Source organism: Mus caroli, unplaced genomic scaffold (genome assembly GCF_978045245.1).
Source record: "Mus caroli unplaced genomic scaffold, Mus_caroli_1 scaffold_18, whole genome shotgun sequence".
In the NCBI taxonomy this organism is placed as follows: Eukaryota; Metazoa; Chordata; class Mammalia; order Rodentia; family Muridae; genus Mus; species Mus caroli.
In genome coordinates this window covers 38,195,007-38,216,287 of record NW_028227273.1, presented here as the reverse complement: position 1 = coordinate 38,216,287, position 21,281 = coordinate 38,195,007, and the positions used below count along the sequence as shown (strand labels likewise).

The 21,281-nt window shown below is 51.0% G+C and overlaps 1 protein-coding gene across 4 annotated transcripts in view; it reads left to right on the top strand.

Annotated features, from left to right (window-relative positions):
• The window catches only part of Ranbp3 (RAN binding protein 3), a 38,619-nt gene continuing 17,338 nt past the window's right edge, over positions 1-21,281 (top strand). For 2 of the 4 annotated variants that reach the window (XM_021149034.2, XM_021149033.3), the window contains exons 1-3: positions 1-120; positions 12,514-12,569; positions 19,006-19,206. In XM_021149034.2, the coding sequence (XP_021004693.1) occupies positions 99-120; positions 12,514-12,569; positions 19,006-19,206 (279 nt within the window). In that variant the 5' untranslated portion in view covers positions 1-98. The remainder of the gene's footprint in view (positions 121-12,513; positions 12,570-19,005; positions 19,207-21,281) is intronic. The other 2 variants (XM_021149036.2, XM_021149035.3) reach the window with 1 other exon arrangement.

Below are 21,281 nucleotides of genomic sequence, written 5' to 3'. Positions count from 1 at the left end.
GGCTTATGGGATGCGCAGGCGCAGAACTCTCCCAGCAGAAAGCCGTCGGAGCCCGGGGGCCGGGCGCGGGGCCTTGTGGGAGGGCTTAAGGAAGTAAAATGGCGGACCTGGCGAACGAAGGTAGGGGAGGCGCCGCCGGGGGCCAGCTGGCGGCGGGCGGGCGCGGGGCGGGAAGTCGAGGGAGCCCCAGAGTCGAAGGGCGAGCGCTTCAGGTTGTGGGAGTTCGGCCTCACCCGGTCTGGGCACCCAGCGGGCCCCCCTACCGTGGAGTCTGGTCCCCGGCCGGGTTCCTCGCGGCAGCCCCGGCTTCTGCCTCCGCCCGACCTCGAGGCTCCTCGGCCGCGCCGCGACCGCCCCCCCCACCCCCACCCCACGCCTTCCGGCCTCGCACGCCGCCCCGGGAGCCCAACGGGCCTTGAGACGCCGCTCCGCGGCCTCGAGCGAGGCGGGCGAGACCTCCGAGCCTGCTCGCGGGCCCAGCCCGCCACGCTCCCTTCCCCGCTTCCCTCTCCTGGGGCCTGGGCCTCCTTCCCCGGCATAGCCTCAGGCTCAGGTCCGGCTCTCCTTCATCCCGTGAAGGTGCTCCGACACCCCGACCTGTGGCTTGCACCTCGAGGTCTGCTTAAACCCGGACCGGACTCCCCTATTCCCGCCACAGGGCTCCAGGTCCTTTGAGGTGCACTTGATGCCCCCCATTTAGACCTGGACATCTGATCTTGAAACTCCTAACTGCTTCTTCACATCCCGTTTTTATTTTTGACACCGTGAAACCTCCCCTCTGGAGTCTGACATCCCATTTAAGGGGTTTGAATATTGGTAGGACTACCCAGTTGTTGCAGAACCTGCAGGTCTCTTCCTACCAGTCTTAAGAGTCCTTTGGAGTGCCGCTTACATCCCCTGATTTAGGCTTGGCCACCTGATCTGTATTTCCTAATTCAGTGGTTCTCAATCTTCTTAATGCTGTGACCCTTAAATATAGTTCCTCATTGTGGTGACCCCAACCATAAAATTATTTTTGTTTCTTCTTCATAACTAGCTTTGCTACTGTTATGAATGGTAATGTAAATGTTTCTGGAAATAAACATTTGCCAAAGGGGTGGCAACCCACAGGTTGAGCACTGATGTACTAATTGTTTCCACACCCCCTTTTGCTCTGTGGCCCTGACTCCCCACATGAGCACTCTGGGATGTAACATTTTCCCAGTCAGTTAGCCTGAAGCCTGACACCCAGTGATGGCCCCTTTGGGCCTCCTCCAGGGTTCAGTTTGGGGACTTCAGGGTCTTTTATTTTTTTAGATTTATTTATTTTTATTTATCAAAGTACACTGGAGCTGTCTTCAGACACACACCAGAAGAGTACATAGGATCCCATTAGGTAGTTGTGAGCCACCATGTGGTTGCTAGGAATTGAACTCAGGACCTCTGGAAGAGCAGTCAGTACTCTTAACTGCTTAACCATCTCTCTAGCCCCCAGAGGTCTATTTTCAGCCCTGTCCTTTTTCCTTAACAGCTACAGTCAGGCTGTTAGCAGGGACGTGGTACTTCACTATGCGGTGACATGTAGTCTGAGGCTTCTGTAGAACACCCAGGGACATGCACTTCAGAGCATTGGGAGGTATTTACACTCCATCCAGGCCTTGAAGGGTAGATGTAGGTAAGTCAGTTACTAGGGGCAGGTCAGAAAGCAGAGCTTGTGTGAACCTGGGTAGTCTGGATGAAAACCCCCTCCCCCAACTCTTACCTATTTTACACAAGCCTTTGAGGATGGAGGCAGTAGAGGGAGCCAGGGAAGTACAGATTGATCTGATGTGCTTTGTGGGTTTGTTTGTATTTCAAGACAGGGTTTCTCTGTGTAGTCCTGGCTGTCATGGAACTCACTTTGTAGACCAGGCTGACCTTGAACTCAGAAATCTGCCTGCCTCTGCCTCCCGAGTGCTTGGAATAAATGCATACACCACTACTTCGTGGCATGGATGTGTTTTAAACACAGACTCCTTTTAAAAATTAGGGGATTTTAGTTGGTTTGTTTGAGACAAAGTCTCATATAGCCCAGGTTGCTCTCAGGTTCACAGCTCTACCCTTGAAGTCCTGACCCTGCGGACTCTACCTCCCAAGTGCTGGGATGACTGGTATGTACAGAACATGGGGCTCATGCCATGGAGGTCTCCTTTAGAGTGGGTAATATCCTGTGTAGAACAGAATCCCCTCCCTGAATGTCACCCAGACCTCAACCTGTTATGGTTGTCAATGAGAATTTTTCTCCTACCCCAAGACTTTGAAGTACTTAGGAGTCCTCTTCTGTGCCTGCCTCCACTGCCTCCAAGGAGGCCTCTTTCCCTTCTGCCTCTTTTCATCCAGCACCTTAATCAGAAGCTAGAGTATCTCCTACACAGACCCTTCCTCCCTGACTGGTTCTGCTCTGACCAGCCTTCTTCTTCCTTACTGGGCTCCTATATGTCCTCTGTCTGGAGTGCCCCCTCCCTGGTGGTCTGTTCTGTTTTTTTGGTGGCCACCTTTCCTGTCCCCTCTGCCCTGCTTTATTTCTTGACTTCAGCTGTCAGTCAGCCGGCTAAGCCATGCTCTGCTGGCGCAGAAGCACTGCTAGGGCAGGAGTTTCTTCTTCTCCATCACTAGTAGGCTCCTGCTTTTGGAGCAGTGCTTGACACAGAGGCCATCCAAGAGCTATTCCATGGAAAAGGAAGGTTTTGTTGGTGGAAGGAGTTTATTGATCAGGACTCTGACTGGGAGTGAGAGTACACTTTGCCTTGGAGACAGGACAGTTTGCATGTTGTCACCTAGGGCTCAGTCTTCTTGTGGTGCCCATACATTATTCACTATCAATACACACTGCTTGTAAAGTTAAGATGGAGAATGTTTGGTTTTGAAGTTTGTGGCTAGGAAGGTCTGTGCCTGCCTGCTGTTTATCCTCTGACACTACATCTGTCACAGTCTTCTCAGGAGGTGAAGGGTTTGTGCCTCATCACATCTGAATCAGTCATTTTGTGTTTCCAGAATACCCCATCTCTTGAGCATGTTCCTAGCATGGTGTTTGATATCTTGTCCCCTTTGTAAAGTAGTTGTGTGGTGTTGGTTTTTCTTTTGAGTCAGGGTGTCATATAATCCAGGCTGACCTTGAATTTGCTGTCTAGCAGAGGAAGGCCTTGAACTCCTGATCCTCCTGTCTCTACTTTCCCAGTGTTTGTTTTTGGATTTTGGTATTGTTTTTGTTTTTTTGAGACAGGGTTTTTCTTTGTAGCCCAGGCTGTACTAGAACTCACTCTGTAGACCAGGCTGGCCTTGAACTCAGAAATCCGCCTGCCTCTGCCTCCCAAGTGCTGGGATTAAAGGGCTGGGACCAAAGGTGTGCTCCACCACTGCCTGGCTACTTTCCCAGTGTTAGGATGACAAGTGTTTGACTGAAGTGATGCTGGGAATGGAGCCCTGGGATTTTCGTACTGGACTAGTGCTCAGCCTCTAAGCATCAGCCCTGTTCCTTGTGTGTTTTGAGGCTTTGAAACTTACCCTGTGGTTATGAGCTCCCTTGGGCTGTGGCTCATGTCTTTCCAGGCCCAGATCCCAAGTCCCTGTCTTCATTTCATATCTTTCTGTCCTGGGCTCTCTCCCGTCTCAGGCATTCTGAGGTAGTAGCTGTCTGACATGACTGGGCATTCAGCGTCATCTTCCTCCTCCCCCAGCTCCCAGCCCGCTTCAGTCCATAGGTGCTTGATTTCTATCCAGTGTGGTGCAAGGTCGTCCATATCTGGAGATTCCTAGGTCCTTGTACCACCAAGGGCAGACCAGGCTGCAGAGCTCTACTCTGTACAGTTCAGGTGAGGTACATCCTGCTCATATGTAAGGAACCATCCTCAGCTGTGGTCCAGCTCTGTAGCCTGCAGGCTCTCGTTGCCATGGCGCTCTCATGGATCATGAAGGACCGGCAGCTCTCACAGCCCTTTTGTAGAACTTCTGTAACTCATGGCTTTGAGAAATCCCCTTGCACTGCTTCTCTCCTGGGAGAGAGGCAGCCTGGAACCAAGATCTCCCACCCTCGCTCTGTGTTCTGTTTCGGGAGTCCCTCAACACTGGTGGGTGCAGAAGACAGTTTTGACTCTGGTGGAGGACGGCTGATAGCACAGAAGAGCAGGATCCCCAAAACAGTGGCTTCTAGCTATTCAGTGACCAGCTGAGGTCTGGCTGAGTTGCATATGTGCATAATGGGAACTGGGAGCACATTGAGCTGCACAGATCTGTCCTATGCATTTTAGGCTTAGCACCACAGTTGTGTGTTTAAGTGGATGATAGTAGCACTCTGTCTTCTGTCTCCTGTCCTAGGGCCATGATTTCCTGAAATACTTCAGTACATAGCTCCACCTTGGGAGTGGGAGTAGCTGCAGAGTTATCTCCCAGACAGGCTCAAGGGTGCCAGGGGATGTTAGGCACAGGCTCTACTCTAGAGCAAGCAAGCTCACTGCCTTGAACTGAGGCCTCCGTTTCCCCACTAACAAAATGGCAATGCAAATCATGGTCTCCATCATGGTGCTTGTAAGCCTTGATGAATCTCTGCCTTAGATAATGAGTACTCACTGGCACCTTGTGTTCCCACCCTGGACCACCCTGGGCAATTCAAAGGCTCAGTGGGGGATCAGAGAGGGAGGAAAAGAATGAAAAGTGCTGGGGGTATGGTCTTGGGTTCCATCTACAATTTTACATGGATGGATGGAAGGGAGGAGGTAGAGTGAGTCTTTAAGTTGTGTTGTCTCTGCTCCACTAGAATGACCCTGACTTAGTGGCTGATGGGAGCCGTCCTCTGTCTGAATCCTGTCTGCCTGTCATTGTATGATTTTGTAGCTCAGGGCTTTTCAACCTGGGCACTTTTGACATCTGGGGTGGGCTTCTTGGTTGTGGAGGATGCTGCCCTAGGCATTACAGGTCCTTGTAGCGAGGTGTCCTGTCTGCTGTGTGGCCTCAAGTATCACCTATGACCCTCTAGAGTTGGACTTGGTTCCTGGGCTCTTTTATTTATTTATTTATTTTTAAAGATTTATTTATTGCCGGGCGTGGTGGTGCATGCCTTTAATCCCAGCACTCGGGAGGCAGAGGCAGGGGGATTTCTGAGTTTGAGGCCAGCCTGGTGTACAAAGTGAGTTCCAGGACAGCCAGAGCTATACAGAGAAACCTTGTCTCGAAAAACCAAAAAAAAAAAAAAAAACCAACCAACCAAACAAAAAAGATTTATTTATTTATTTATTTGATGTATATGAGTATAGCTGTTCAGATGGTTGTGAGCCTTCATGTGGTTGTTGGGAATTGAATTTAGGACCTCTGCTCGTTCCAGTTGGCCCGGCTCACTCTGGCCCAAAGATTTGTTATTATACATAAGTACACTATAGCTGTTTTCAGATGCACCAGAAGGGGGTGTCAGATCTCATTTCATGTGGTTGTGAGCCACCATGTGGTTGCTGGGATTTGAACTCAAGACCTTCAGAAGAGTAGTTAGTGAGCCATCTCACCAGGCCCCTGGCCTCTCTTTACCTTTCATGACCTACACTTAACCTTTAGGTCAAGGGAAGAGGACAGGGCTGTGTGCTGACATAGATGGATGACAAGTGGCCCTGGGTATGTCTTTGGACGAGGCCCTGTGCCTGGCCTCGACTCTTGCTTCTCTAGCAGAGGTGGAATGGTGGCAGAGAGGTTTTATGACAATTGGGCTGCAGAAAGTGCAGGTGTCAGGAGCCATTTGAACTGACTGGTCTGTTCAATGGTTGGCTTGAGAAGGGAGTTGGAGTGTGGAGGCAGTTGAGCTTGGAGAACCCAGACCTGTTGTCCTAGCACTTGCGAGGCTCAAGTTCAGGCTACCCTGGGTTACAATCCATAGTGATTTCAAGATTAACCTGGACAGCTTAGCAAGACCCTGTCTCAAAATTCAGAACAGGAAAAAAAGAACAATGCCTGAAGCTAGGTGGTGGTGGTGGTGGTGGTACACACCTTTAATCTCAGAACGGAGGAGCAAAGGCAAGCTAAGTTTGAGGCAGGGCTGGTGCACAGATTGAGTTCCAGGACAGCCAGGGGCACACTGAGAACTCCTGTCTTGAGCCCCAAATGAAAAGGAAAGAGCCAGGGACTGGTGGGGAAAGAGTTCAGTTCAGACACTAGACCTGTTGATGCAGGAGAGGCTGATAGCTCTCCAAGGAGCTTCCTTTCCATCACTCCAGCTTAGTGGCAGTGCTGTGTCTGTCCTAAGGACCTTTGGTTCTGCTGTCCTGGGGTCTCCTCAGTGTGGTGGAGAGAAGCATGTAGTTTAGAATGCTGGGTCCCCCTGCTAGCTTACAGTGTAACCTGCCCTTCCACTCCTTCCACTGTGCCCTGGGTGTGCAGTGTCCTCTCAGCACTGGCTGCCAGGTCAATGCTGAGGCTACACAAGCCAGAGATGGTTACAGAGGCCCAGGGCAGCTAGAGAGTTTGACAATCTCCAGGAAGGCAAAGTGGAACACCATGGGCAGAAATTGTCACCTTCCCTGGGGCACAGCGGAGGAGCTGCTGCCTTCTAATGAGGCTTCTGCGTTAGTTTTTAATTAGGAACTGGCCTGAGATTCTGCAATTGCGGGGAAAGCAGCAGGTTTCTGACTTGTCTTGAAAAATGAGGAACTGGTTTGGAGCAACTTGCACATTTGGGGTTTGCTGGGGCTAGAGGTCAGCTGCTGCCCCTTGTCTAGAGAGACTGTGTACCCCTGGACACCTCAATGCCTACTGCACTTGTCTGTGCTAGAGCGGCTGCTGCCTGCTGTATGCTGGTTAAGTGTTTCCAAGGGTTTGCAGTAACTGTGTAGGACTCTGTCAGAAGCTTCACTGTGTTCATGGTCTGAGGACCACTGCTGCTGCCACCTCAGAATGACCCCAAGCTTCTGCCAGCTAGCTGGGATGACAGGCCTGTGCCGGCAGGCTCAAATACTTATTTGTTTGTTTTTAGAGACAGGGTTTCTCTGTGTAGCTCTGGCTGTCCTGGAACTCACTTTGTAGACCAGGCTGGCCTCGAACTCAAAGATCCACCTTCTGTCTCTGGAGTGCTAGGATTAAAGGTGTGCACCACTACTTTTTTTTTTTTGCCCAGGCTGGCCTTGAACTCAGAAATCCGCCTGCCTCTGCCTCCCAAGTGCTGGGATTACAGGCGTGAGCCACCACTGTCCGATACACCACCACTTTTTAAAGATAAACATACACCCATACACACACACACAAACACACATGCCCTCTCTGACTGGGTTGTGCCTCTGGTGAGCACTTGTTTCACATGTGCAAAGGCCTTGGGATCACCAGAAATTAGGTCAGCTCTTACTCTTTCCTGGTGTCCTTAACACCCCAGATAAATCCGGGCTCCTTTCTCACAGGGTGAGGGTCTTGGCAGCCATTGCCCCCATCTGTGAAGGTATTACAGCCTTGAGTCATATGATGGCATGGTAGTGGGTCCTACTGCCAAAAAGCTTGAGAGCCAGGAAGGAGCCTGGGTTTGTGAATTGTCTGCAACTCAGGGCATTTTGCCTGGGTCTAGCCAGCAGGCTCCTGTCTCAGTTCCTGCATCTGGAAGCTGGGCAGGAAGAGGAGTCTGGTGGGTTTCGGGATAGGGCTGTTCCCAAGTGACTGCCCCTGAAGAGTGTGGGAATACATGCTAGTCCTGCTGGCTGCGGATCAAGATGTTCTCTGCAGGATAGACTAGCATTGGGGCTAGCATAGGATGATCGGTGATTTTTGTGACCCCTCCTCCCAGAGCATCAGCCACATTCACTCACCCTCTGTCACCAAAAGAATCAGCAGGTTAGGAGAGACCTGAGCACCCCAGAGATCTGCCCTGTGAGGCCAGGGAGAGAGAGAGGTGTCCTGAAGCTAGGTTCTATTGGGTGATGGCATCTGTCTCAGTCAAGTGTGATCAGGTGGCTAGTATGGGCAGGGACCTGACCTCTTTTCTTCCCATGATGTTAAGATGGGAATGCTGATCTTGCATGTGCTAAAGCTTGGGGTTGGTGGCTCCCTGGTCCTGTGCTTTGTGAGTGCTAGTCCTCCCCATTCCCCATCTGCTGTGCCCAGTAAGTGTTGTGGGCAGCCTTGTATGGCATGAGTTGATGGAGTCAGACTGTGAGGGCAACTGCCTGCCAGCCAAGTGAGGTGGACTGCCCTCCTTTTCAGTGTACCATGACTGCTGGCAATTCTGTCATTGTTGGGTGACAGGAAGGATGCCAGAAGTGCAGCCCCTCCCACCTCCTGGCACTGATCACCACAGTGCCTTCTACATTTTAGGCTCCTCGACTTACTTCTGTGAGACTGTCCCCTCCATGAATGTAGCTGCTCTATGTTTGCTTGGTTCTTGCTTCCCTAGTTAGCTGAGATCTCATCCCCACTGGTGACCTCGGGCCTGGCACCAGGTTCTCAGCTCATCTTGTCTTCCCTCAGAATCTGCCTCTAGGACCTCTGGGATTGCCAGCCACCGGGCATTGCCTCAGGCACGTCATTGTTGGTCACCTGAAGGGTAGCAGCTTTCGATTCCAGATGGCCTTAGTGATTTGTCATGTGGCCTTGGATGTGATTGCAGTGACAGGGATTGACACTGCCTTGGATCCTGCAGTGGGTCACTGCGTCCTTAAGCACTTGAACACAGCTCTTATTTACCCTTTCCTGTTTCACAGTCACCAGGATCTGCATAGCTGAGGCCTTGACTGCACCCACACTACTACCGCCAATCTCAGGCAGCTGCCCAGCGCTGTGTGTTCTGGGGCCTCAGATTTTCTTCTAGCTGGGCTACTTTCTCCACCAGCCTTTCCTCGATTTCACTTCACTGTGTCCATGTCGGGCCACGCAGGGCACTTTTCTGCCTTTGTTACACTGAGGGACTCTATATCACTTCCTTTTTATGAGCTCACTGGGGTTTTGCCAGACTTAGTGTGAGCAAACTCTTCCTGGGCTGAAGGGACAGCAGGATGGAGGAGGCAGCAGATGTGGCCTGTCCTTCTCAGGAGCTGATCCAGTGGGCGTGGTCTCCCTCACTTCAGAGGTTGGTCTTTAGCTGCTGTTAGTAGTACTGAGGAGTAGGGCACCCCTGGGGTCCAGGCCTCCTTGGCTTGTGCTATGTCTCCTAGACACTCAATACCTGGCCACAGTAGGAAAATGGCATTAAAGATGAGTGAGAATGACAGGTGCTTTATGTGTCGGCTACCGGTGGAGTGCTGTTCCCCCTGTTGTGGGAACTGTAAAGCACAAATGGTGTGCTTACCCAAGCAGTGCTGTCCCCAGTTCCTCTACCAGCCCAGCTAGGAACTTTCAGAGAAGTGTTTCACGGGAAGATGCTTCCAGATGCCACCCTGCCAGTCAGGGCCAGGAAGCCTGAGACACATAGGCCAGAGGCCTCCTCATTCTTCCCCACCGTGGAGCTCATAGGGGACCAGTGATGACAAGTGGAGACTTGTATGGCAAGGGTTTGCCTCTGTCCAGTGCAGATTGTTCTCAGGCAACTGACAGCTGGCATTTGTAACTGTCCTCACTGGATTAAAGTGGCTGACTCAGGACCCAGGGTACTAGAGAAATATTTACCAATGGTGTTCTTGGATAAGGAGATGGAGGCGCCTTGCTGACATGGTGCTGAGCCTGTGGGGGTTGATCAGCTGTGATGGCTATCTGGAAAGTGAGGCGGCATCAGGAGGCAGTGATGAGATAAGAGCTCCTTCTGCCATTCTGTCTTTGCCCTGCTTTGGTGGACTCAGGCCCCAAAGTTCCTCCCAGGTATTTATCCTCTGGGGGTTAGATGACAGCTGCTGTAATGTCTGTGAAGCCCTGTGTGGTTCAGTGAATTCAAGGCTTACTCCTGTCCCCAGCCTTGGGGCTCCTGTTGTACCTGCACCCTCTCCTGCCCTGGGCTCTGTCCGTCCCTTGTATGCTGCCCCGGAGAGGAGAGTGGCCAAGCTATAGCCTGCGTTGTCACCCACTTTAGTTCTGGAACTCAGCATTCAATAAATATCTGTGGGTTGCATGGGGTCTTGTTTATGAAGTAGGGTGTTTTCTTTTTTTAAAGTTTAATTACATGTGTGAATTGGTATACATGACTATAGTGTTGGTGGAGCCCCGAAGAGGCTGTGGTTTGAGCTACCTGATGTGGGTTCTGGGAACCAAATCCAGGTCTTCTGCAAGAACAGGAACTGTGCTCAGTGGCTGAGTGGCTCTCTAGCACCTTCTGGTTTTGTTTGTACTTAGGACAGCCTTCAGGACAGGTTTTCTACCATGTGGGTTCCACAGTCCAGTTGGCACCAAGCATCTCACCCTGCTGAGCCATCTCACCAGCCCTGTTTGTTTTTGAGGTAGTCCAATGTATCATGTAGTCATCTTGAACTCCTGATCCTCTGCCTCTACCTCCCCAGTGCTGGTAAGGGGTGCAGGTGCAGGTGTGTGTGCCACACTACATGTGGTTTCTGTGGTGTTGGGGATGGACATGCAGCCGTGTGCCCTGCTTAGAGAGTGGGTGGATTTTAGGTATCATACTTTGGTTGACATGCTGGCCACAGACGTTTTGGGAGCTTGTCTTGGTGTCCCTGTGCTGATGCAAGCTGAGGACATTGTCTGCATGTTGGCCCCAGGAGTGAGCCATGGTGCAAGGCAGCCAGCCCATCCTCCTGGTGGATCTTATGCCCTAGTAACTTGGAAGCATGGTAGCTTTAGACATCTGCCACACCTGGGGCCATGATGACTGCAGATGCAAGAAAGGAAGGTCTGGATGATTTCAAGTGAGAACTAGGCCAAAGTAGATCTGGTCTGCATTGATGTCACCTGTCTGGCTGCTTCTGTCCCCAGCTGAACATGCCTCTGGATTTTCTACAGCTGTTCTTACCTGATGCTGATCTCTGCAGTATCTGATCTGATCTATTCTTTGGGGGACACATACCCCATTGTACTAAGGGGCTGTGTTGGGGCTGCCTCTGAGGAAAGGAAAGAGTGACTTCCCCAGGCTGCAGTCCTATGCTGTCTTCAGCAGCAGCAGGCACCATTTACTGGCTTGACCAACATCTGAGGCTCATCAGCCCCACAGAGGACCTAGGAACTGAGGCTCCAGCCGTCCACTCTGTAGTTGCCCTGTAAGTCCCAGTAGTTGACAGGTGGACAGGCAGTCCTAGCAGGGAAAAAAAAGCGTCTCATTTCATAGTTCCAGCCATATATTTATGAGGTAGTATCCCCTGGGCTGAGGTGCTATCCTCAGCAATCCTAGAGCCAGGGTTGGGTGAAAAGGGACCAAGATGGCCAAGACGGCTTCTTGCACATCTCACAGATGCTGGGTGCAGAGGCAGATCTGCGGATGGATGGGCACTGGCCCAGCTGCTAAGCTTGGGCCCAGACGTGCTGACAGGGCTCTGGGGAACTGGCACAGACTGTGGTGAGCTGCTCCTGTCTGCCCAGTTTGTTTCCTTGCCATCACTTGTATTAGCTGTAGTTACAGGAGCCATGAGTCTGGTGGTGCTTGGATGCCAGCTTGGGCTATAAGACAGATGAACACAGGTGGTCACAGGAGCACGAGGCAGTGGGGACTGAAGTAGTGAGAGTGTCATTGTCAGCAGACTGCATGTTTTAAGTTCTGTGACCCAGGCTAAGTTCAGTGTCCTGCTTCTCTAGGACTGGGTTATGGGTGAGTGGGGGGTGTCTGTGTGGTCACGGCCTTGATGTTCGTGTCCCTCCTCAAGCCTGCTCTCAAATGGTTACCCTGTGGTCCTTTCCTCCCCATCTCCTCTCCACATGTGCTGAGTGCGGATGTGTGCACATCTGCCATCTCAGGACTGTGGCTGTTTTTGGCATCGTGCCTCCTAAGTGCTCAGGCCTCTTTCTACTCAACCTCAGGGGCATATGGTGCTAATGGGAGTTAGCACAGCCAGGAAGGCACTGTCCTGTCCCATCAGATGCAGAACCTGCCACTGTTTGCCTCTGGGCAGCACGTCATGGCAGTGCTGCTGAAGTCCTGTTTAATCAGCACCTGTGGAAGCCAGATTGTTTGGGTTTCTAGGGGTGCTGTCTAGAGAGCAGAAGTGTGAGGACCAGCTGCTTGCCAGTCAGGCGGGTAATGTACACCTTTAATCCCAGCACTTGGGAGGTATCTCTGTGACTGTGGCTAGCCTGATTTACCGGTGAGGCCCAGTCTCAAAAACAAAATAGCAGCAAAACAACCAAGTTGGTACTCAGCTTTTAGGCAGGAGTCATATGGTGCTCTGGTGTCTTGCACCCCTGTCCTGAATCCTGAACCCAGTACTGTGCTTGTAGAAAAGGACAGGACTGTGTCACTGGTGTGCTCCCTGATGTAGCCTCTGAGCAGCTTGGTGTTCTGTGAGCTGCTTTTTAATTTGTTTTTGTGTACGTTGCATATATGAGTATTGTTGGCTACCTGTGGGCACTCATTGGCATACTACACTAGGGTGTCCACCTGACCAGAAACAAAAGAGCCATGTTGACCATTCTCATGCAGTGTTCAGCAAACATTGATGTTTCTTTTTTCAGAAAAGCCTGCCGTCGCACCGTCCGTCTTTGTGTTTCAAAAGGACAAAGGACAGAAGGTAAGGGGCTACTGCGCACTCTGAATACATACCTTCTTCCAGCTTGCTCTGTCACATAATAAGCCATTGAAGGCCAGGCTGATGGGACCTCTGAACTTTACCTTGAACCAGAACATCAGCTCTTGACATGGTCTCAGATCCCAATACTGTGTCTTAGAATTGTCTCCCTATCCTGGGAGAGCCAGGGCAGAAGGACTGAGAAAGGAAGCGGGAAGGAGAGAGGTTGGTAAATTCTAGACTAGCAAGTATTATGCACATTTTAGGGTGCATAGAGCATACACTTAGCACACAGCCCCCATTCTATTCCAAGCACCCTAGGAGAGTGTCTTAGGGGACTGTGTCCCAGCCAGTGTATGTCGCTGCATCTGGAATAATCCGCTTACTATTCTTCTGCCCTTCCTCCCTGTCTGTGGAGCTGAGTCCTCCTTCTTGGAGGGCACATTGCCCCAGAGGCCATTTGTACTACATGTCTAGGGGGTGCCATGTTTGGCCGTTGCTAGATGTGGAGAGGCAACAGCCCAGGATGCCACGGCCTTCTTGACTGTCTTTTTCAAGGCCATCATTTGTCCCCTCCTGGACATATCAGAAGACAGTAGCTGCTGGTGGCAGGGCTCCCAACCTGTGTGAATCCTGTGTATTTGCATCCTGTTGAGAGACTGGCAGTATTTGGGATTTGGGTAGTCAGCTAGGGGCTGCTGCTGGCCATACAGTTGCCACCGTGTGTGTGTGTGTGTGTGTGTGTGTGTGTGTGTGCGCGCGCGCGCGCGCACTCGCATGTGTCTACTTAGGTGAAGGAAGCCTGCTGTACACTCCACTCCCATGCCTGCCAGGGTGACACTACCTGAGTGGTGGTGTTGAATGGCTTGGCTCTCCATTTCTATTTTTTGCTGTAACATCTGGAGGCCACAGGAAGCTGCAAGTTTGTTTTGGTGACTGGGTGGTTTCCAAAATGCCATGTGGACTTTTGTCCCCTGCTTGGTGACAGTTGTGCCTTGGCATCCTCTGTGTAGTCTTTGGTAGGAGTCAGAGTCGTATCAGATCTGTCTCGGTTGTTTCTCTTCAGTGTTGGGTACTATTGGGACTTTTCTAGGTCCTCCTGCAGTCATCTGTTAGGCAGCTTTAGTTGGGTATGTTGAAACCCCCACACAGTCTCCAGCAGCCCCTCTGCTGCTTTGTGGACAGACCCACAGTAGGGGCCTGTTGTACTCGGGCAGTTTGGTGGCTCTGAGGTTTAAATGCCATTGCCCAGGGTTCCATACACAGAAGGTCCTTGCTGCCCAAGTCTTGCAGAGGAATCTCCCAGTGGGAACTGCCACAAGCCTGCCAGCAGGGTACAGCTCTGAGGGTGATGCTAGGGGCCTGGCTAAGTGTGAGCACACCCACCAATTGTCACAGACCTTGGGGGTCACATGAGATCACTGGTTTGGGTTCAGCTTCTCCAAATGGTGCGCATGACTGGCCTTTCGCGATGGCTTTGCTTCTAAGAGTGCCACCTATTCTTACCAAAGTCATGGGCTGTTTCTGCAGTGTGACCACCAGTCAGAAGTGATAGATACAGGCCAGTTTGGGCTACATAGTGAAGGCCCATCTCCTTACTGATTCTTGTATGCAAGCATGCCTGTATACCACATGTGTGCCAGGTACCTGTGGAGGCCAGAGGAGGGTGTTGATTCCCAGGACTAGATGGAGCTAGAGATGGTTGTGAGCCACCTGATGTAGATGCTGTTGCTACATACAGTATAACTTCCTGTGAGGAATCCCTGTGCACAAGTGAGTTAACGAAGGGATGGCTCTTTAATAGAACTCGTCTGGTTCCAGCTACTGCCCACAGAGGAGTGTGGCTCAGATAGAGGCTTCCTAAGTTATAGCTTAGGCTCCTGCTTTCCACACAGGAGGTCATCTCTTTCAGGTCCTGCCCTGGGTTACACTTTGAGCAATTTAAACAGAGCCAGGAGACTGCAAGTCTGGGCACGTGGGCAGATTTGCCAGAATTATTTCTTCAGTACACTATGTTGTTACCCAGGTCATTTTGCCTACCTTATAGAGTTTTGCTCTTCTCCAGAAGAGACTCAGGGGCTTTGAAGAGGCTAGGACTTGACGTTGGCTGTGGCTGCCTGTCAGAGGTGTGTTCCTGGGGGATGGCTTGTCAGTGTTGTGAACAAATGCTCACAGCCTGGCATGCTGTCTGCTTATCTCTTAACATTTCTGAGTAGCTACTGCTTATCTCTGGGGGTTGGAGAAGCCACCTTTTAGCTTAGTTCCTTTCCTGATTTAATTAATGTCTCCAAAGCAAATGTACTGCCAAATCTTTATGGCAGCAGCTCTGTTATGTTTATGGTAGTCTCTTCTACCTCACTGGGAGCCAAACCCTAGACCTCTCTGCAAGGAGAGGCCCCTGGGTCAAAAAACTCTGTCTGTCAAGCAAGCAGGCAATATCACCGACAAAGAGTGTGAGACTTCTGTCCCTCTGTCCCCAGACAGGACCAGCCAGGCTTCTTTCAGGAGTCTGTTTCCCTCTTCCTCTGTTGGTTTGCTGTTATATTTTCAGTCTCATTTTGAAAATTCTCAAATCCTCAGAAAAGATAATGCTAAGGCTGGGCATGGTAATATATACCCTTTAATTCCAGCATCAGGAGGCAGAGGCCGGTGGATCTCTGTGAGTTCGAGGCTAGTCGGGGGTGAAACTCCAGTGTGCGTGTGTGCAGAAGGACTGCAAGATTGGGCCAGCCTGGGTTACTTGGTCTATGTAGATCAGGATGTACTAAACAGTAGTGCAGGATTGGAAGAGAGCAAGTAGCTTGGTTGCCAGCCAGGAGCTTTCACCTCCATAACAGGTGCATCAGCAGCTGTGCAGTGGTGAGGGCCCAGGGTGACAGGTTGCCACTTCCTGCTGTTGCCTGACTAGGGAATCTACCCACTCCTGTTCATTGGTGTTTGTTCCTGTCATTATTCCTTTTTTTTTTTTTTTTTTTTTTTTTATGTATATGAGTACACTGTAGCTGTACGGATGGTTGTGAGCCTTCATCTGGTTGTTGGGAGTTGAATTTAGGACCTCTGTTCACTCAGTCAGCCCCACTCGCTCAGTCCCTGACTGTTCTGGCCCAAAGATTTATTATTATACATAGGTACACTGTAGTTGTCTTCAGACGCACCAGAAGAGGGCGTCAGATCCCATTATAGGTGGTTGTGAGCCTTCATGTGGTTGCTGGGACTTGAACTCAGGACCTTTGGAAGAGCAGTCAGTGCCCTTACCCGCTAAGCCATCTCACCAGCCCCTGGCTTTGGTTTTTAATGCTGGGACCAGTGGCTTGTGTGCTGGCCTAGCATTCTAGCACCAAAGCATGTCTCCAGTCTAAGCTTTTGTTTACTTGCTTACTTAATAGTTCCTAGTGATTATTTTTGTTTAGAGACAGGGCCTCACTGTGAAGTCCTGGCTGACCTATAACTTGCTGTGTAGAGCCTGCTGTCCTGAACTCTGTCTGTTTCTGAGATCTGCCAACTTCTAACTCTGCCTCCCAAGTGCTGAGATTAAAGGTGTGCACAACCACGCCTAGTTTACTTAGTAATCTTTTAAAGATTTATTTCTTTTATGTATATTTGAGTACGATGTAGCTGTCTTCAGACACACCTGAAGAGGGCCTCATATTCCATTACATGTGGTTGTGAGCCACCATGTGGTTGGTTCTTGGGAATTAACTCAGGACTTCCGGAAGAACAGTAAGTGCTCTTAAACACTGAGCTATCTCTCCAGCCCCTTACTTATTAATTTTTGAGTTAGAAATCTCATGCTTGGAGTTTGAGAGCCTCATAGCCAGGTAGTGGTAGTGGTGCACACTTTTAATCCCAACACTTGGGAGGCAGAAGCAGGTGGATCTCTGAATTTGAGGCCAGTCTTATTTATCTTACAGTGATTTCCAGGACAGCCGGGACTACACAGAGAAACCCTGTCTTGGGGGAAAAAAAAAGCCAACAACAAAAACAGTCTCATGTCTGCTGATTGAGTTAGCTGGGTGGTCATTGTTTTTAGTAATTTATTTTAGGTATATGAGTGTTTTGCCTGCACCCTGTGCTTGACTGGTGTTAAGCAGATCAGAAGAGGGTGTTGAGTCCTTTAGAACTAGAATGTCAGACAGTGGTGAGCTGTCAGTTAGGCACTGAGAATCCAACCCCTGTCTTGTAGAATACCCAGTTTTCTCTGAGTCCTCTTTCTAGCCTTTTGGTCTTTTTTTTTTTTTTTTTTTTTTTTTCCGAGACAGGGTTTCTCTATATAGCCCTGGCTGTCCTAGAACTCACTTTGTAGATCAGGCTGGCCTCAAATTTAGAAATCTGCCTGCCTCTGCCTCCCGAGTGCTGGGATTAAAGGAGGGTGGCCACCACGCCCAGCTCATAATTTTTAAGACAGAGTTTTTTATAGCTCAAGATGTCCTTGAGCTCACTGTGTATCCCAGGCTAGCCTTGACCTCCTGAGTCTCCTGCCTTTACCTCCTAAGTGGGAAGCTGGGATGGGAACTAAGGGTGGAACCCAGGACCTTCTTTCTACATGTGAGGCAAGTGCTCTACAATGGAGCCACAGACCAGATTATTTTGTTTTATTTTATTTTGAGATAGTCTTGATTTGTATCCCAGGCTGGGATTCACATACCATCTCCTCCTCCTCCTTTTTGTTTTTTTGTTTTTTTTGAGACAGGGTTTCTCTGTATAGTCCTGGCTGTCCTGGAACTCACTCTGTAGACCAGGCTGGCCTCAAATTCAGAAATCCACCTGCCTCTGCCTCCCAAGTGCTGGGAGTAAAGGCGCGCTACTACTGCTCAACTGAGTTCACACTTCTAAGTGCTGGGGTGACAGGTATGTACCCCCATGGACTCCAGACTTTAGACACCTGAATACTGGTGGCTAGATTGGCAGCACAGGGTCCTCTTACCCTCTCTATCCCCATGTCCTAGGAATGTTCTCTGTGTGGTGTGGATATGAGGCCATCGCTCTGTGTGCCTGTGAGGTAGCTGCTTCTCCTCTGTGCTTGCTGTATTTTGTCAGTGACAGAACACAGCTGTCAGTCTCCCCTCAGCACCTCAGCAGTAGCTCTCAGAAGTCAATGCTGCTCAGCCCCATCACTGACTTTGGACATCTGGTCCTCCCTGGGCAAGTGCATCTGTGCCCATTGTTCATATGGCATCTGGACCATTTGGCTTTTTAGTGTGGTTGCCCCTGGGGATGACAGGGCCAGCATTGGGTAGCAGGCTGGCATTGGTATAGTCCAGTAATGGAAGACAGAGGTAGAACGCCCTTCTTCCTTGTCTTTCTTCTTGGCCCCTGAGAGCCCACTGTATACCCTCCATGTGATTCTAGTCAGCTGATTCTGGCTGTTGCTCCCAGCAAGGGGTTAAGTTTTACTCTTATGGGTAGCAGTAGGGGGCTGGTGGTGACCACTGTGACCTAGGAAGCTGATAGTGTCCTTTGATGCCGAGACCTAGGCAAGAAGTGACTTGTATAGAAGCTTTGTAAGCTCTTTTCACTCCTCTGGGCTAGGGTCTCACTACATAGCCTAGGCTGGCCTGGATCTCGAGGTCCTCCTGCCTCTGCCTCCTTAGTGCTGGGATCGCAGGCTTGTTCCACTACAGCCGGCCTTGAAGGAGCTTTGATGGAGCCGTTTCTTTCCACAGGGCTCTGCGTTTGTTGTATTTTCTTTTGATGGGGGTCATGTTTCAAAGTAGCACCCATGCCTCGTCTGGTGACACAGCCCTGCGTCCCAGCCACCCGGGAGGCTGAGACAAGAGGGCCCCTGGATCACAGGACTCAAGGTGACCTGGGCATCAAGACTCAAATCACAGCACAGCCCTGTGGGCAAGTCACACCCTTGAGACGTTTCCTTCCTTTCTGGCAGACAGCCACAGCCATTTTAGTTATGGGCTGAGAACAACTGGTGGACAGTGCCATGGGGTTTGGGGCCCTGGGCCACTGTGGCAGGACATCACCTCTGAGAAAGAGTTGGGGCCACAGGTGCTTGGCCTAGAGGCCCATAGAGCCCCCAGGTCTACCACGAAGGCTGCTGGATGTTAGCTTTTGCATCCTTTGCCCTTTTCCAAATAAGCCCGCACCCAGGGTGTGTGGGGTGAGCATGGGAAAACCAGAGGCCAAAAATCTGTGGGTGTCTTGGTTCTTCTGTCACTGATGTGTCCACTGACAGCACTTTAGTATCTGGCTGGAGTGGCTGAGAGCAGTAGAGCACCATTGTTCTGAAAAGGAAGCTTAGACCCTACTTGCCCAAGAGCCCGATACAGAAAGGCAGAGGTAGGGACAGGGCCCCTCCCCTTCTCCAGTGGCCTGTCTTGTCCCCAGAGGCCACACCACATACAGCCCCTGACACTTATCCCTCACCCTTCCCTACAATGTGGCCTTTTGTGTACATTGAAGGAAAATTGTCTTTTTTGCCCCCCAGTCCTCCACAGAGCACAGAGACTTGCCGGAGTCGGGAGAGGAGCCTCAGGGGGAGGCCGAGGCACCCTGCCCTGATACAGGGTACCCCGAATCCATTGGGGAGCATGCCTTAGACCCTTCCGCCCCTGCTAGCGCTTCCACCAGCTCTCTTCCGCCCCCTGCTCCTGCAGCCCAGCCTCCTTGTGTGCGAGAATTGGCAGGGGTAAGTGCCCACAGCCCACCCTGCACTCCATTCCCTGGCCTAAGTCCCTGTCTCTTCAACCCCAAGACCACCTGAGGCATCTGGGAGGAGGCAGCAAGGACTTACTTAGCTCACTTTAGTTATGCCACTGACCAGATAGAGTGACCAAGCCCCTTACTGTCCCTACCCAGTGATGGGGTCTGCTTCCTGGGAGATGGGAGGGGCCTCAAGAGGAACTGGGCAGCACTGCCTTCCAGGCCCTTCCTGGCCTCACCGGCTTCCTCCCACTTCTCTCCTCCTGAATCTGAGTGGCAAAGTTCAGGGTCTTAGGAACCCAGGGCTCTGGAGACTCTGAGCTTGGGCTGCAGTGAAGCAGGAAGAGGGGAAGCACCTGTCCATCTCTAGCACAGGCAGAAGACGTGAGTGAGTAAATTATACCTCAGTGCCAGGGAATGTCTGCTTTACTGCTAGATCAGTGAGGGCTACAGAGGTGGGTGCTCAGTGAATTCAGAACATTTGCTGTGAAACCAGGAGGACCTGGATTCAAGTTCCTAGCACCTAACCTACATAAAGAGCCAGACATGGTATGTGTTGATAGCACAGCCAGGCTCTGCCTGCATCCTCTAGGCTTGAGTGGCCCCTCCCTGCACACCAGCCCCAGTTCCCAACACTGAGTCATGCTAGGAGAAGCTCTGCCCAGGGTGAGGCTGGGGTCCTGCCCTGTAATTTGGGGATTCAGGCTTTGAGGGGAAAGAAGCAAGATTTTTATGGTGTGCCAGGGCCTGTGGGAGATTCCTCCTCTGTACTGCAGAAGAGTGGGTGACAACAGAAGCCACATGAATCAGGGTGCTCTGTTTTTGCTCTGGACAGAGAATCCTTGTTAACTGTATCCAGATGCCGCTTGCCTCTGTGCAGAGGCTCTAGCTGAGAGAATAGCCTGGTTGAATGCAAGGCTCTGCAGGTGTTGGCTTCTAAGCTGAGCCACACGGCAAGTTCATGCTAGAGCTCTCATGACAGTAGCTGCCCACCAGAGCCAGTGTCCTGTGTGGCGAACTGGGCCCATAAAGCCCAGTGTCTTGATTCTCATCGGCTGTAAGCCTGAGCAATATAGTCCCCAGATCAGCCAGGGCAAGGGGCCTCCAGATAAGGGGAGCTGGAGGTCATCTCCACCCCCTGCTTCACAGTGGCTGGAGCAGCACTGTCATACCACTTGGTGACAGCGCTGAGCCACCAGGCCAGTGTAGGACTCCAGTGGGGAAGCTGGGCTGTCTGCCAAAAGTAGTCTTGTGGCTGGCGCATTGCATAGATGTACTATAATTTGGGTGAATTGGGCTGTAAATCATGTTGGGTGGAATCTGATCCTGGGGACACCAGGCTGAGCTCACCAGTCCCTGTGCTGCAGAGTGGGCTTTTATCTTGCTGTGCCCTAAGTCTTAGTTTAGAGAACCACGTGGCTGCCCAGTAAGCTCCTTCATCACCGCAGTCTGTCTGTGCTCTGTGCCACTCTTCCAGGGTATATAGGGTAAACATCTATGATGTGCGGTTGCCCACCAAGAGTCTGTGAGCAGCCTGCTGTCCTGGAGGTTGTGGATAGACCATGCTGTGCAGCACCCCACATGCACCTGAGCCCCTGCATCGCTCACAGCCTTTGGGGCGATGCCAGCCTTGAGGGTGAATTTTTGTGTTCTTGAGGGTGGCATCTCTTTCTATATATGTTTACTTAACTTAAATGTATGTAATTAATAAAATGTATATATAACTTTTAGTTGCGTGTACATGTGTGGGAGATGTGCATGTCAGTCTGTGGCCAGGCAGGCCAGAGGCCAGATGTTCCTGGAACTGAGGGTACAGGTGGTTGTGAGTAGCATCATATAGGGCTACATTCTACAGGGCTCTATCCTGTAGAATGTAGAAGAGCAGCGAGTGCTCTTGACCACTAAACCATCTCTCCAGCCCTCAGGGTGGCCTCTTTGATTGTCATTTGACCACATCATAGTACACAGAAGATACCTGTGTGTGCTTCTCATCCCAGCACTTATGCCAAGATCAGCTAGGTTCATAGTTTGTTTTAGGATTTTTCTGAAACAGGGTCTTAT